This window comes from Euleptes europaea, chromosome 5 (assembly GCF_029931775.1).
Source record: "Euleptes europaea isolate rEulEur1 chromosome 5, rEulEur1.hap1, whole genome shotgun sequence".
In the NCBI taxonomy this organism is placed as follows: Eukaryota; Metazoa; Chordata; class Lepidosauria; order Squamata; family Sphaerodactylidae; genus Euleptes; species Euleptes europaea.
The window spans coordinates 72,853,161-72,868,802 of record NC_079316.1 but is presented as its reverse complement, the minus strand read 5'-3'; the positions used below and the strand labels follow the sequence as shown (position 1 = coordinate 72,868,802).

Genomic DNA, 15,642 nt, shown 5'->3' with positions numbered 1-15,642 from the left:
GGGAGTGGGGGGAATCAGTGGCCGGCGGGAGTGCGATTCAGGCGGCTCCGAAGGAGAAACCGCCCAATTACCGTATTGACCAGTGTATAAGCCGAGTTGGGATTTTTCAGCCTTTTTGGAGGGCTGAAAAACTTGGCTTATACACGAGTATATATGGTAAGTAAAATGTAGAATGAAGCCTAACACAGGTTTAAACAACATGGACTATTCATACAATTACCACTATCTATAGGGCTCTCCTTCAAGCATGCAGAATTTTTACTATGTGGTATATATTGATATATGTATCTTCATTAAGAAAGTAAGCTGTGTTTTGTATCTCCATGTAGTTTCAGCTTGTTGAAAACAATTTAAGTGATTGCTACAGTTCAGCTACTGCAGTTATGGAAATTGCTTTTAGGAATCTGTGGCTTCCCAGCAAAGAAAACGTTAGTTGTCTGAAGAAGACAAGTGTTGCAGATCAACTTTGGCTCGATGCAGAAAACCCACTAAATGTGTGTTATCCATAGCTTAGAACCAAGATCAGGGTTTTAAGTTCTAACTGTATAAGAAAAAAATGATTTAAAACTAATTGTTTGCTTTCTATTCTGCAGACCAAGCCCGACAAGGAAAGGCCAAGGGTCTTGAGAATGTTCAATTTAGAGAAGAGGATGTTGAGGCAGGACATGATTGCTCTACTTAAGTATTTGAAAGGCTGTCATTTAGAGGAGGGCAGTGGGCTGTTCCTGTTGGTAGCAGAGAGATAGGACTCGCAATAATGGGTTTAAAATTATGGGTATCGGCTGGATGTTAGGCATTTTTTTTACAGTAAGGGTAGTTCAGCAGTGGAACTGGCTGCCTAGGGAGGTGAGAGTTCCACCCCACTGGCAGTCTTCAAGCTGCGGCTGGAAGAACACTTGTCAGGGATGCTTTAGGCTGATCCTGCATTGAGCCAGGAGGTTGGACTAGATAGCCTGTATGGCCCCAATTCTATGATTCTGTTCTCTTATCTCAGCATTCTGATTTCTATGGTGATGGAAGACATAGTAAGGGCCGCAGCTGTAAACTTTTTCATTCAATATGATTCTGGCACTCCTATATTGTAAACTGGAAGAGTGCACTATGCACAAGTTCAATATGTACATTCACTTTTTTATGAATAGAAAAATGTCTATTTCCAGTTTTGGTACACATGATCAGAAACCTATATTTTTTAAAGGATGTGTTCATGCATATGGAAGCTGGAAAAAATGAACATCGCTCTCCTTATACAAAAAAGGAAATACATGCATTGAGATCATGTATAGCACACTTTCTTGGCAAGTGAGGTATAAATGCCAAAATCATAATCAGCTGAAAAGGGCTTCTGATTTGGCAAGTCACACTTCACAATTAACCATAGTCATGGTTTACAAACCCACACTTTCTGCCCGATCACAAACATGTTTTGTCTATTTAGCCATCACGCTCAATTATAGCTAAGCCTCCTTTATATACTTTAAGTGGTGGTTGGCAGCAACCGAAAATATCAAATATGGGCAATTCTCCATAGCAAATACATGCATTGTAAACAACATGGTATATGTGTAATAACCAAGGCAGTATTTCAGCAGTTCATTTCCCAGTCACCTATCTGATTCTGGGAATAAGACTGACTGCAATTACTTGTCCAAAGTGCTAACAGGATATATACAAGGACATATACTGCAAATTTGTTACATCCCTGAGGTTCAGTAAAAACAATTTACAGCTATCTATGTGTTTTATATATATGCTGCTTCTGAAAACAGGCATAAGCCATCAATAAAACTGCAGAATTCTCTAATACAAATCTGAATTGCATTCAATCTCATATTAGCTTCTTCAGCTGGCAAATATCTCTGCAAGTATTATAAAATATGCTCTCAAGTTTCAAGGTAAGTGTTGCTGGGTTGCAAAGAAAATGATAAGAAAGAAACTGAACTTGAGTGCAGTCAGTGGGAACAACATTTGTTCACTTGTCAATAAAATAACAGTGCAAAATACACAAACAGCATCAGAAGAAAGCTAAGACTAAAGGCAAAGCAGTGTAGAAATTGTCCCTTTCCTGCCTGAAATACCATTTACACAAAGAAATAAAATAGTTCTTGCTTTAAATGGATGGCACCGGCCTCTGTTCAATCATGTTCTGCATTACACGAAGGCTGTTTTTCAAGATAAGAAAAATGAAAAAGCTGGAGTACTGTGTGAGGCACGGAGGAAGCCAGTGCCTTTAGTCGTCAGTATAAGAAAGAAGGTCAGACACAGTTTTGTGGCATTATGTCCAGGATGCGTATGGGACCGTGTTCAAAGCAAAAACCTTAGTCAGGGCCCAGTAACAAAAAGAAGGTAATCATATCTGAAGGAGCACAAAGAGTCTGAGCAGATGCAGCCGAGTCGCTCCTTGTTGCACAGGCAACGGGGTCTGGAGACGCCTTAGAAATAAACTGGGCTCTATGCGCCTTTGACTAGGGCTGAGCAGAATGTGCACGCTGGTCTGGGAGAAAGGCTGTTAGCCGAGCTGTGAGCAATAGGATTGAGAGATTCACCTCTATAAAGAGCATATAGTTGGAGAAGAAAGCAAACAGTTGTCTGGGTTACTTTGGGGGATTTTAATAAGACAAAGGCATACAAGGGATGTGAACTTGGAAATACTGTATTAGCAAGGGCGGGGGGCTTGCAGAGAGCAGCTAATATCCCTACCCATTTTCTGTTTCACTTCCATGAAAACACCCATAACGTCTCCTCTTTTCCTGCTTCCTTCTCTCGTTCTTACTCACCAACTAATGTCCCTTTGGGGACCAAAAGCAGCTTACAACATTGTATTTCCTCCAACTCCCCTGGTAATTGCTTCCTGGCCTGGTCCCTCCAAGTCCTCCCTCAAAATCCAAAGCAGCCCTGGAAAGTACTCCTTTTTCTTTTGCCTTGCCTTTTACTGACAGCAGGCAAGGCTTGAAGGCTGGCAATTCTGTTGTGGGTTGCCTAGCAATGGCCACTGAGAGCATTCATTTCCTAAAGCTACGGGTGCTGTTTCTATTTTTTGCGGGGTTTTGATGTACCAATGTATTTTGTACATATTTCAGATTTTTCTGCAAACCTAGGGATTTTCTCGGGTTTATAGAAAGATATGTCTTTGTTCATGGCACCAGTCTCCAGGTTTGAGTATCCACAGATGGGGCCATGTTGAGAATTGTATTTTGACACATGAGAATCCCCAAGGACTTGCCGGACACAACTCATTTCCCCCTTCCCCACTATTTCCTCTTTCCTTTCCTGAAAGCCCCATAGCTTCTCCCCTTTTCCTGCTTCATTCTCCCCTTCCCACCCAACAGCCAACCTACACGTATTTGTCCCTTTGTCTTCAGGTTTACCTCTCTCCTCCCCAGCAGCCTTTGTCTAGGAAAACTATGGCCCAATTGTGTGGTGCTGGCAACTGGGCCACTAGCTACTGTGAGGTAGGTTAAGCTGAAAGTACGTGACTGGCCCCAAATCACCTAGTGAGCTTCCACAGTCAGATATGGGTCTACCAGACTCTGCTCTGAAGCTCGCCTATGTAAGTCACACAAGTCAGGTGGTATCAATTCACTCAGTGATTGCTGCCAGGCCTAGGGTTGCCAACCCCCACCCCACCCCCACCCCCCGTGGGAGCTGGAGATCTCCCAGAATTATAACTGAACTCCAGATGACAGAGATCTGTCCCCCTGGAGAAAATTACTGCTTTTGAGGGTGGACTCTGTGGCTTTATATTTGGCTGAGACCTCTCCCCTCTCCAAACCCTGCCCTACTCATACTCCACCACAAAATCTCCAGGAATTTCCCAACATGGAGGTGGCAACCCTAGTCAGGACTGACCCCAGTGAGTCCTCCCTCAAAGGCCAAAATAGGCCTGGAAAGGGCCCTGCTTCCTTCTCCTGCCTTTTACTCACAAAACTCCAAGCCTGGAATGCTGTGGTTGCCTAGCAAGAGCCACTGAGGGAATCTGTTGCTTAAAGCTGCAGGTGCTCTTTTTATCATTTTTGGGTTTTTAAACCCCCATTTTTTAAACCCCCATTTATTTTCAGATTTTTCTGCAAACCTGGGGCCCTTTCCAGGTTTGTAGAAAGATTTGTCTTGCCCATTCACAGCTCCAGTTGCCAGATTTAAGTGTCCAACAATTTGGCCAACTTTGATATTAGAATATAAGATGGTTATGATATGTAGTTACAAGTACCAATGCCAGTAGCTCCTGGAAAATGCTCGTACTTTAAAAGCAATTCCCTTTAAATACTATTTTGTTTGAGGTTAAGAAAAGCTCACTGATTATTGTTACTACACACACATTTCTTTTTTAAGCTCTCTAATTAATCAATCAGCTGCCAACAACTTTCCAATAGGATCCACACATTTTCCTGCTGATTCAAGTTAGAAAACAAGCTCTATATGAAAACTTAAAAAATGGAAATGCAAGAAAAGTGTATGCTAATTTACAATGAACTGAAAAGAAACCTACCAGTAGTTCACTGAGTTGTTCATAATCAAACATTTCATTTTCGTACTGTTCAGCAAGTTCTTTGCCCAAGGCAATGGCTTCTTCCCACATCTGTTAAAAACACAGCTGAACTTCAGTCAAACAGTTACATCTTAGTAAGACAAATCTTTATTTTTAAAAATAATTACTGACTCTAGAAATATATTTATATTGCAAATTGACAGAAAATAATTGTTTGTATATTGCAACAAAGCAAATATTTTGTAATGGGCCTTTTCACATATTTTACTTTTTATTATAGCTCCTTTTCAGGTCTTTAAAAGTTGGCTACTGGTTTCATAAACTCAACATTTATTCAAAGAAATTTTAAGAACAGAAACCAGCTTTGGTAATCTCTTACAATAAATAACCTGGTAGAGCAATAATCTATAGTAGACCAACTTTTTAGGTGGGAATGCTCTGATATGACCATTCTGATTTCTTTTTTTTAGTTTGCATGTTCAGTTTGCCTCTTCTTCATTGCTGCAGTTAATAATCCATTTGATCCTTATATATAATTCTACACCACTTACACACCTTTGCATAAATGCAAATGTTCATTTGAATGCAATTAGAAAGAAAGAAAGAAAGAAAGAAAGAAAGAAAGAAAGAAAGAAAGAAAGAAAGAAAGAAAGAAAGAAAGAAAGAAAGAAAGAAAGAAAGAAAGAAAGAAAGAAAGAAAGAGCTAGTGCAACAATAACGGCTTGCAGGTTTGCTTTTGCCAAATAGAGAAGCAAAACCAAATGGGCTAAGGGAATCAAACCAGGCAGCTTTCACAATGTGGTCTCGCTTCTGTTTTCAGGTATCTATTTAATATCCTCTCTTCTTTCTTAAATGGGCCTCCAAGATAATAAGGCTAGGGAGGCTAGTTAGAAACATTCAGAACAAGATGTATTGTGGTGATGGTCAGATGCCAGAACATTAGAGGACAAAGCACGAATGGATGTCTGGGCTGTACATGATACCTTGTATATGTACATATGGTCTCAACCCCAAAGCTGAATGTGTTTATGATGCCTCAATTACATACATTAGAAAAACACACATAGCAAAAGTATCTATGTACAATCTAAATAATATGGTATAACAGCCTAATTTTTCCAGAGTGCCAACAGCCACCCGTGATTCCTCTCAATTGTGTGGTTACCGTGTACCTACTGTTTCTACACATGTGAAATATTACAATGGTGTATCCATATCTCTAACACGGCATATAGTTTTAGTCAGCTGCAATGAAAATGGTACAAAGGAGCTTAAAATGGTACAAAGAAAACAACGTGAGTTAAAGAAAATGCCTGCCATACGCAGCACCGTTAAAGTAGATAACATTTTCTAAAGTAAAAATCTACACGCAAAAAGGCTGGCTGAAGTATATAAAATCACATGTATTCTTGAAAAGTTAAAAAACATTAAAAATATTTTAAAAAGTTAAACACTCCTTTGTCAGTTTCTGTAATATGGGGACTAAGTAGCACTCAAATTGACACCCGGTAGGATTATTTTTAAAATATTGCTTCCCCATGCCATTCAGTTTCCTGCATAAGTTTTAGCCCTGTTTGATACTTTCAGCCAGAGATGGTACTACAGTGGAGGGGAAGCAGTGCAAGCTACTGCTCTCTTCCAGGTACAAGGTGTGTATCAGGCTTTTCACACAAAAAAAGCACATCAAACCATAAGAAGAGCCTTGCGGGATAAGACCAGCTCCAGCTCTAAAAGTGGTAAGGGACAAAAATATGCTAAAAGTCGGAGGGCAATCCATAAAGAAATGGATATCAACTGCGGTTACTGTAATTACTAGATCGCCTCTCAGATTTTGAAGAGTGTCCACAACTCGCATGTGCTCTGCATGCAGAAGGTCTCACGTTCAGTGCCTAGCATCTCAGTTTAAAAGGATATCAGTTATCAGGGCTGAGGGGGAAAAACCACTTCCCCTGGACATTTTTTAATGTACAACTGCAGAACAAAGAAAACATTCCATTCTTTACATCAGCATTTTAACCTGTATTCAAAATGCCATTGCTTATCAGCTGTGGACACATGACATAAAAACACTTTTGTTTTCTGATGCAAAGGAAAGTTATGAAGAGTTGTACCAAAACAGGCAAATCGCTGGTTCACAGTGTTCTAAATCTGCTGATGTGGAGCTGTATAATAAAGGGGGCGCATAGCTGCCAGCGGTGGGCCCGAGCAAACGAGGCACCAGGGGGGCGCAACCTGCAGTTGATGGGCAAGGGAGGAAGGGAGGAAGGAAAACAGAGAAAGAGGAAAAGGGAGGGAGGGAGAAAGAGAGAGAAAGGGAGAAAGAAATGGAGAGAGGGAGAGCAAGAAAGAAAAGGACGGAGGGAAAGAAAGAAAAGGACGGAGAGAAACAAAGAAAGAGACAGAAAAAGAGGGAGAGAAAGGAGAGTGACAGAAAAAGAGGAAGAAAAGGGAGAAAATCCTTCCCCACACACACACACATACCAGCGCATGCCGGCCCCGCACGACCGGGCCCCAGCCTCCCCGCCCACACACGCGGCGGCGCACCGAGCCCCATGCGACCGGGCCCCAGTCTCCATGCCCTCCCACCCAGAGTACCAAAAAGGCCCCCCGAAGCTCGATCGGCTCCTGCACGTATGCTCTTCCGCCGGGAGCTGCCAGCCTCTTTCCCCCCCTCCCTCTCGCCGCTCAACAGCCAACAGGCAGCGAGAGGGGCTTACAATGTGCCGCAGTGTTCCTGCACGTCGCGGCTGTAGGGTGCAGCCTTGGGGGAAGGGTCCCTTCCCCTCCCCTCTTGGAGACCAACAGCCAACAGTCAGCGAGAGGAGGTCCAAAGGGCGCCGCAGCGCCCCTGTAAGCTGCGGCCCCAGGAACACTCTCGGGGAGGGCCACCCTGTGCCCCGCCTCCGCGGCAGGGCCCCGGAGCTCCCGAGGGCTACAAAAAATGTCCTTGGGGGCCGCATACAGCCCCTGGGCCGGACATTCCCCATCCCTGTTCTAGAGCATGGGGACCCTTGTCTTGACAAGTTATGTGAATCTGTCAATATTAGAATTATAGAATCATAGAGTTGGGACCACCAGGGTAATTTAGTCCAACCCCCTGCACAATGCAGGAAATTCACAACTACCCCCCACACCCCCAGTGACCAGAAGATGGCCAAGGGTGGAGATGCCAGAAAATATCCAGTATGACATTCTAAATAGGGACTTTACTGGGGCAAAACTATCAAAATAAAACATTTCTGTCTGGTTTTTTTACATCCTTCTCTCCAAAGAAAGTTTTGTTGGAGTTCATGATGCATTTACAGTGTAGCTTTAATATAGCCATTTGACATGAGTTCCATATCAGTTCTCCTTCCAGTTCTGAGGATTTCCCCCCCCACCGAAGATAGACATCCAAATGTCATGGAATGTGACTCTAAGCAATAATGCATATGCACACATGCAAGGAAAATGCACAGGTGTGTTGTAGCAGCGAACGCTACACATACACACTGTACAGTTCCAAATTTTCCTTTTAAAAACCTCTGTGTATGGATGGGAGATGCGCAAGAATTAAATGTAAATCGCTCAGAATTATATGTAAATCCCTCCTCTGAGGAGCAGCAGGGTTCATGTTTAATCAATTAATTATTACATTCTAGCACTGCCAAGATTTTACTACCAATCTATAAATAAAACAGGTACTCAGTGAAGTCCTCTGAAAACTCTGGAAAAGTTTCCTGTGATTACAGGAGTAGATTTATATTTGAGAGGGCTGGTGGATTGTCACAAGAGCCTCTGATAACCGAAATCTATAAATATTCTTGAAGGTCAATAATGCCCAACAATCTGAACAATCTGCTGCCTTTTAGATTTCCTGGTTTGGAACTTTTCCCAGCTTTGCCTAGGACATAGCAAGTCATCTAGAGGAATGAGCTGTAGTGGGCAAAGAGCACCAATATGTAACATTTTGTTTGAGGTATGTTTTTAACACAAGAGGGGGGGAACCCCACCTGATTTAGTGAAACAGGTTAGAGATACTGCAGTGAAAAATGCCCTTCTTTTTGCAAAATATATGAGGAAGTCTGTATGGGGTACACAAAGCAGTAACAAATTTCTTTTACCAGAAAGGCTTTGATTCTGAAAAGATGGCCCTTTTTATGGAGAGCCAGTGTGGTATAATGTTGCACTACCATCTGGGGACCCAGGGCTGAACCCTGATTCTGCCATGGAAGCTTGCTAGATAACCTGGGGCCCGTCACATGCTCTCAGACTAACCTACTTCACAGGGTTATAAAGAGGGTAAAATGGAGGAAAGGAGACCATTTTGGGTCCCCACTAAGTAGAAAGGTGGGGTATAATATAAAATAAGATTAGAGTTTACAGTGCTTTCCTGCGTGTGTTAAGTGCTGTCAAGTCGCTTCCGACTCATGGCGACCCTATGAATCAAAGTCCTCCAAAATGTTCTATCTTTGACAGCCTTGCTCAGGTCTTGCAAATTGGGCTTCCTTTATTGAGTCAATCAATCTTTTGTTGGGTCTTCCTCTTTTCCTGCTGCCCTCAGCTTTTCCTAACATGACTGCCTTTTCCAGTGATTCTTGCCTTCTCATAATTTCCTAAGTAGAGTTATACCCTCCAGTTCACCAAAGTCAATTGGCTTAGAATAGGGGTGTTGAACTCATTCGTTACGAGGGTCAGATATAACAAAAATGTCACTTGGTCAGGCTGGGCCATGCCTCGCCAACTCAGATTAGGACTGGGGGGGTGGGGACTGCCTTGGCTGGCTTGCGGGCTAGATAAGAGCTCTCAAGGGGCTGGATCTGGCCCCCGGGCCATATGTTTAACACCCCTGTCTTAGAAGGATGTAAATCTACTTAGGATGGCATTGTTAAAAGATCATATCAGTTCAACTCGTAAAAATGAAATGCAAAATTTCATTTCATATACTTTTAAAAGGTGTCATAGCACTAAAAATGAAGCGTCTGTTTCAGTGACATTGAAACTTCACCCAGTGTAATACTAGGTGGAATTATGTTTCAGAACAAGAATATTGGTTTAAAAGACTGTAAACTCTGGAGGGTCTAAAAAAGAAGTCCCACGTTTGAGAACACGCTCCAAGCTTGACTCCTGCTTCAGCACAGGATTGTAACTTTTCCGTACAAATACGCAGCTTGTATTTTTGCACCCCTGCCCATGTACAGAATCCAGCCCATGCAAATGCTATCCAGTTTTATGCTGAGCAGATTGTACAGTACATATATATGTACATGTACTGTACAATCAAGATGACTGCCCACAAAAAAGACGACAACTGCAGCAGCATTATCCTGCCTGTGTTCCACAGCACCTAATATAATAGGCATGTTCCTCTGATCCTGGAGAGAATAGGTATGCATCATAACTAGTATCCATTTTGACTAGTAGCCATGAATAGCCCAGTCCTCCATGAACATGTCCACTCCTCTCTTAAAGCTCCCCTATTAACATCTAGATTAGATTACATACAATGAATTCTATGTGAACATAGGAACATATGGGAAACTATGCTGGATCTGACCAAGGATCAGACCATCAAGTCCAGCAGTCTATTCACACAGTGGCCCACAAACAAGATGACTGCAGCAGCATCCTGCCTGTGTTCCGCAGCACCTAATATAATAGGCATGCTCCTCCAATTTGGTAGAGAATAGGTATGCATCATGACTACCATTCATTTGGACTAGCAGCCATGGATAGCCCTATCCTCCATGAACATGCCCACTCCCCTCCTAAAGCCTTCCAAGTTGGCAGCCATCACCACATCCTGGAGCAGGGAGTTCCACAATTTAACTACACGTTATGTGAAAAAATACTTCCTTTTATCAGTTTTAATCTCTCACCCTCCAGCTTCAGCAGATGACTGCGCTTTCTAGTATTATGAGAGAGGGAGAAAAGCTTCTCCCTGTCCAGTCTCTCCATACCATGCATAACTTTATAGACCTCTTATCATGTCTCCCTTTAACCACCTTCATTCCAAGCTAAGCAGCCCTAACAGCCCAAGCCATAACAGTCCTTGAGAGCAGGAGTCTGGCCCTGCACTGCAGGGGCCAGTTCCTCACATTGGGCTTGGATGGCTACCCTGTTCAGGTGAAACTACTTCAGGCAAGGGTCTTCACAGAGCTGCGGGGTGCTGATACATTTACAGTAGCACATGTCGTGGCTCTTCTTGTGGTGGTGTTGTGCCACCCAGACGTACAGCATGGGCAGAAGAGGGAAAAGTTAGATACTTGGAGGGTGTGGAAGGACAGCCATTCTGGTAAAGGGTGTCTAGTTGCTGGGAAGAGGGGAGCTCATTTGAAGTGGGGGGCCATGTGGGGGGCCTCCACAGGCCCATGCTGCCACCACCCTGGGCCAGACCCTATTGCCTATCAGCATCTCCCGGAAGGATCCTGCTGCCGCCTCACATCCACGCTGTGACTAGTAGGGAGTCCAGTGTTTCCCACGGTCACTGGCCCTGCTATCACATTCTACTGTGCATGCTGGCATGGCAGTGAAGCCCACTACTAGACCAAGGTGGAGAAGAAGGTGCTACTGTATTGGCAGGGGGTGGAGCAGGCCAATATGGCCCACAGCATCACCAAGGGCAGCAGTTCCACAACTGTTTGCCTTTGTGCCTTCTGGCTCATGGTGCCAGAATGGGTCTCTGCCCTCGGTCACACCATATGGATGGACCTGTTCACCCTGAAGCAGTGGAATGACACGTTCAGGCTGGCTGGGAAGCAGATTTGTGTCCTCAAGGCTCATGGTGTTCCCTACAATCAGTTGGTGGCGGAGGGTCTACCAGTGTTGAGGCCATGCTGTGTGCAGCTATTCTGCCTGGGGCTACGGGGAGGGGATGTGGCTCAGTGGTAAGAGCATGCAGAAGGTCCCAGGTTCAATCCCCAGCATCTCCAGTTGAAAGGTCCTGGCAGGAAATGGTGTGGAAGGCCTGAGACCCTGGAGACCCGCTGCCAGACTGAGTAGACCTTGATGGACTGATAGTCTAATTCGGTATAAGGCAGCTTCATGTGCCTGTTGAGGCAGGTGGCCACAGCATCGATATTCTGTCTGGTGAGTATGTAGCCTTGTGCCTGCGGTGCACCCCTAGGGGGCCATTGGGGGTTGCCCCCACTTGCTGCCTGCTTGCTCCTGCCTTTCTCCCTGCAGGTTACTTGATCAGTGGTGAGACCAGGCTATCAGATACCAGGGCCAGTGAGGAGGCAGGTCTGTGCAACAGCTCGGATGAACACATGAAACTGCCTTATACTGAATCAGACCCTTAGTCCATCAAAGTCAGTATTGTCTACTCAGACCAGCAGCGGCTCTCCAGAGTCTCAGGCAGAGGTCTTTTACATCACCTACTTGCCTGGTTCCTTTAACAGGAGATGCCAGGGATTGAACCTGAGACCTTCTGCATATCAAGCAGATGATCTACTATTGAGCCACAGCCCCTCCCCTGATGACCTGATTATGATGTTGCTGCAGGCCCCTACAGTGCCCTGGGGGGCACTTTGGCAGGCTGTGCTCCTGCCACCTAGTCTCCAGTTGTGAGTGAGGAGGAGGAGATGGAGATCAGTGATGAGGTGACCATCCCTCCAAAGCAGGGGTGAATGGGAGGTAAGGTGACCATGCATGCTGGGTATGGACATGGTATTGGCAACCCTTGCTGACGAATGTATTGCTCTCCGTTGGCTCCCAGAATGCATCTCTCTGACCTTCACTGGTTGGAGTATCTTTGTGCCCCTACTCCTTCAGGATGGGCTATGCAGGCTGGATCAGTCATCCTCCAGATCTTGGGCACTAAGGACTCCCTGGGATGATCAGGAGTGGTCATGGTGTCATAGAAGGCAGACTCCACATCCGTGGATGGGGGTGGGGGCTGCAGACGTGTGAGAGCTTAGCCATGGGGCAGCTCCAGATGCTGGTGGTGGTATTCTCTCCAGGGATGCTGGGGACTTGGAGCCACTGCTCAGCCTCCAAGTGTGGGTCCTGCACCCATATCCCCCACACCTGCTCTTCCATGTGGGTGGCCACTGAGAGGGAGTGGCTGGAGACCAGGTGCAAACGGAAGGATGCTTTGCCCCACAGTCAGCAGTGCTTGGAGAGCCTTGTGGTGGCTAAAGTAGAAGCTACTGGGCACCTTTAACAGCTGGTAGCTGTTGCTGGGGACATGGATGGGTGGCAGGAGCACAGTGAGGGCCTTCTCAAAGACATGCTGTGGCAATCTGTAGCCTGGCACCAGCATCCCCCTCTGCTGCCCTCCCCCCAGCTCCACTAGCAATTGCTCCAGGGACCATCTTCACCAACATACCCATGGTTCTGGGAGGCACTCCCACCTGGGACCTGTTCGTTTCCCTGGCAGGCATGGTTTGGCAGATGGTTCATAAGGTGATGGGGCCGCTGTTCTCCAGTTTGCGCTGCTGCCTCTATTATGTTTGGCGGAGGCCTGTGCCTTTAATAGGGTTGGCAACCTCCAGGTAGTAGCTGGAGATCTCCTGCTGTTACAGCTGATCTCCAGCCGACAGAGTTCAGTTCACCTGGAGAAAACGGCCGCTTTGGTCATTGGACTCTATGGCACTGAAGTCCTTCCCCTCCCCAAACCCCGCCCTCCTCAGGCTCCACCCCCAAAACCTCCTGCCGGTGGCAAAGAGGGACCTGGCAACCCTAGCCTTTAAGGTGGTGGCACCACGGCCAGCCACCATGTAGGCCTAACCCTCCCCTCACATGTCCCAGGGGCTGGGTCCATAGGGTTGCCAGGCCCCTCTTCGCCACTGGCGGGAGGTTCTTGAGGCAGTCTGAGAAGGGCGGGGTTTGGGGAGGGGAGGGACTTCAATGCCATAGAGTCCAATTGCTAAAGCGGCCATTTTCTCCAGGTGAACTGATCTTTATCTGCTGGAGATCAGTTGTAATAGCAGATCTCCAGCTAGTACCTGGAGGTTGGCAACCCTATGGGTCCATGTGGTGCTGCCCTGTGTTTATCTGGTTCCCGTCCGTCACAGTCACACTATGTGATGTGTTGCAGGTGACCTGGTGCAGCTGATGGGGATGCAGGCATGGTCTCATTCCATGCTGCAGGGCCATTTGCTTGATCGCCAGCCTGTGCTGTTTCCCTTAGGGGAATGGACCAGCGACACTGCTGTGGCGCCAGAATCTGGCCACTTCCTCCTCAGTAGCACTTAAATTGTCCTATTCTTCAGTCTCTTTTTTTTTTCCCCAGCTGGCATCCTCCCCTCTTCACCGTGTCCTGGAAAGCCCCTCACCATTCTGCAGTGTGAGAATCCAAAGTTGGAAGGCTGCCACTTAGATTATGTACAAATAAACGTGAAAGAAATCTCTTTAAACATTTTGTCCCAGAATGGTTTATGTAGTAATTGGAAATAATAATGTTAATATAGATGGACAAATTATTCCGTTACAGTATACCTGTAATTACTTGTTATTCCAGTAAAGTACAAGATGTACTTCAACTGTTGATTAGAAAATCTCTATAGCATTCTAATCAACAGGAATGGAAAAACTGAATTAAAAAAACACTCTCAGAGTGTTTTCAAAGACTGAGATCTAATCTGCTTTTCTCATGCTACCCATATCTGGATGAAAGACTCCCAAACTAAATGTGTGTATGTCACATATCTAGCTAATTTCTTGGACCACCATTGGTTTTGACCTTTATTGTTTTTGGCCGTCAAGTCGCTGCCAACTTATGGCGACCTCGTCTGGTTTTCAAGGCAAGAGACTTTCAGAGGTGGTTTGCCATTGCCTGCCTCTGCGTAGTGACCCTGGTATTCATTGGTGGTCCCCATCCAAATACTAACCAGGTCCGACCCTCCTTAGTTTCCAAGATCTGACAAGCTCAGGCTAGCCTGGGCTATCCAGGTCTGGGCAATTCTTACCCTAAAAAATCTAGAAACTGAAATAATTTATACTTTCTTACTATTTTTCTGTGCTCCTTCCTCAGCAATAACTAAGTGAATCTTTCTTTCTCCAGTTGGTCTAATGTGCAATTTTAAAATTTATTTGTTTATTTATATCCCGCCTTCCTCACCAATGGGAACCCAAAGGGGCTTGCGTTGTTCTCCTCTCCTCCATTTTATCCTCACAACAGCCCTGCGAGGTAGGTTAGGCTGAGAGTGTGTGACTGGCCCAAAGTTCACTCAGCAAGCTTCCATGTTCAGAGTGGGGATCCGAGTCTGGGTTTCCCAGATCCTAGTGCAACACGTTAACCGCTACAACACGCTGATGTGTTGATAGCACAGAAAAAACAGCACTCTTTGCCTGAGTGTTGTTAGAGGACTGGTATTACCCGTTATAACCTTGGCAAGGCATTTTATAACCAGCCTTATTTACACTCCTGTGTGGCAGTTTGGCACACGAGTTGGGTTTGTGGAACCTGGATCCAGCTCTTTAAAAACAAGCACGACTAGTTTGCTCCTTAGAATCTGGACTTCAAAAACAAAGGGAATTCAACTGCAACAATAATTCGTTAAGTACATATTGAAGGGATAATGTTAGAGCGTACACAACACTATCTCCCCTCCAAGTTCCAGCATTATGTTCAGAAATTTAGCCTTAACTTGTGTTAATGCATGATATAGTATCCCTTGTGTTCTGACCTTTGCTTCCCTTTTGTCGCCTAAATTACCGAACTTTTCGCTTCATTCTGTGCTTAATCTGCACGCTTAAATTTATAACCCACCATATAACAAACCCCTCTGAACTAGAATTAATGTCATTCGAAATAACACGGTTACAGAACAAAGTTACCTTCCGCTAAAATAAGAATAAATGCGTCTATTCAAATGATTCCCTATTCTGTTAATACAGGGTCAGGTGTTATTTTCACCAGCTCTAAGTCAGCAATGCAAAGCTTTCCATCACCTCTAAGATCAATATTTATAATTTATGAAATTATGAAAGTCAATTGGGTGGCTCAATGTACATTGCTGTATTCAGTGCTGAGAGATCTGCACTGGCTAACTATCTGTTCCCAGGAAACCATTCGAAGTGTTGGTTCTTATCTTTAAGGCCCTTAATGGCTTGGGGCCAGGTTATCGGAAGAACTGCCTCCTCCTGCTAGTTCTGTCCAGTCCAGCAGTTAAGATCTGCCTCTCCGACCCTCTTTCTTCAGAGGTGAGGTGGGTAGCAACTAGAGGTAGTGC

The 15,642-nt window shown here is 45.1% G+C and overlaps 1 protein-coding gene across 2 annotated transcripts in view; it reads right to left on the bottom strand.

Annotated features, from left to right (window-relative positions):
* The window catches only part of DOCK1 (dedicator of cytokinesis 1), a 530,876-nt gene that overhangs the window by 81,072 nt on the left and 434,162 nt on the right, over window positions 1-15,642 (bottom strand). For both annotated transcript variants that reach the window (XM_056850272.1, XM_056850273.1), the window contains one exon: window positions 4,487-4,576. In XM_056850272.1, the coding sequence (XP_056706250.1) occupies window positions 4,487-4,576 (90 nt within the window). The remainder of the gene's footprint in view (window positions 1-4,486; window positions 4,577-15,642) is intronic.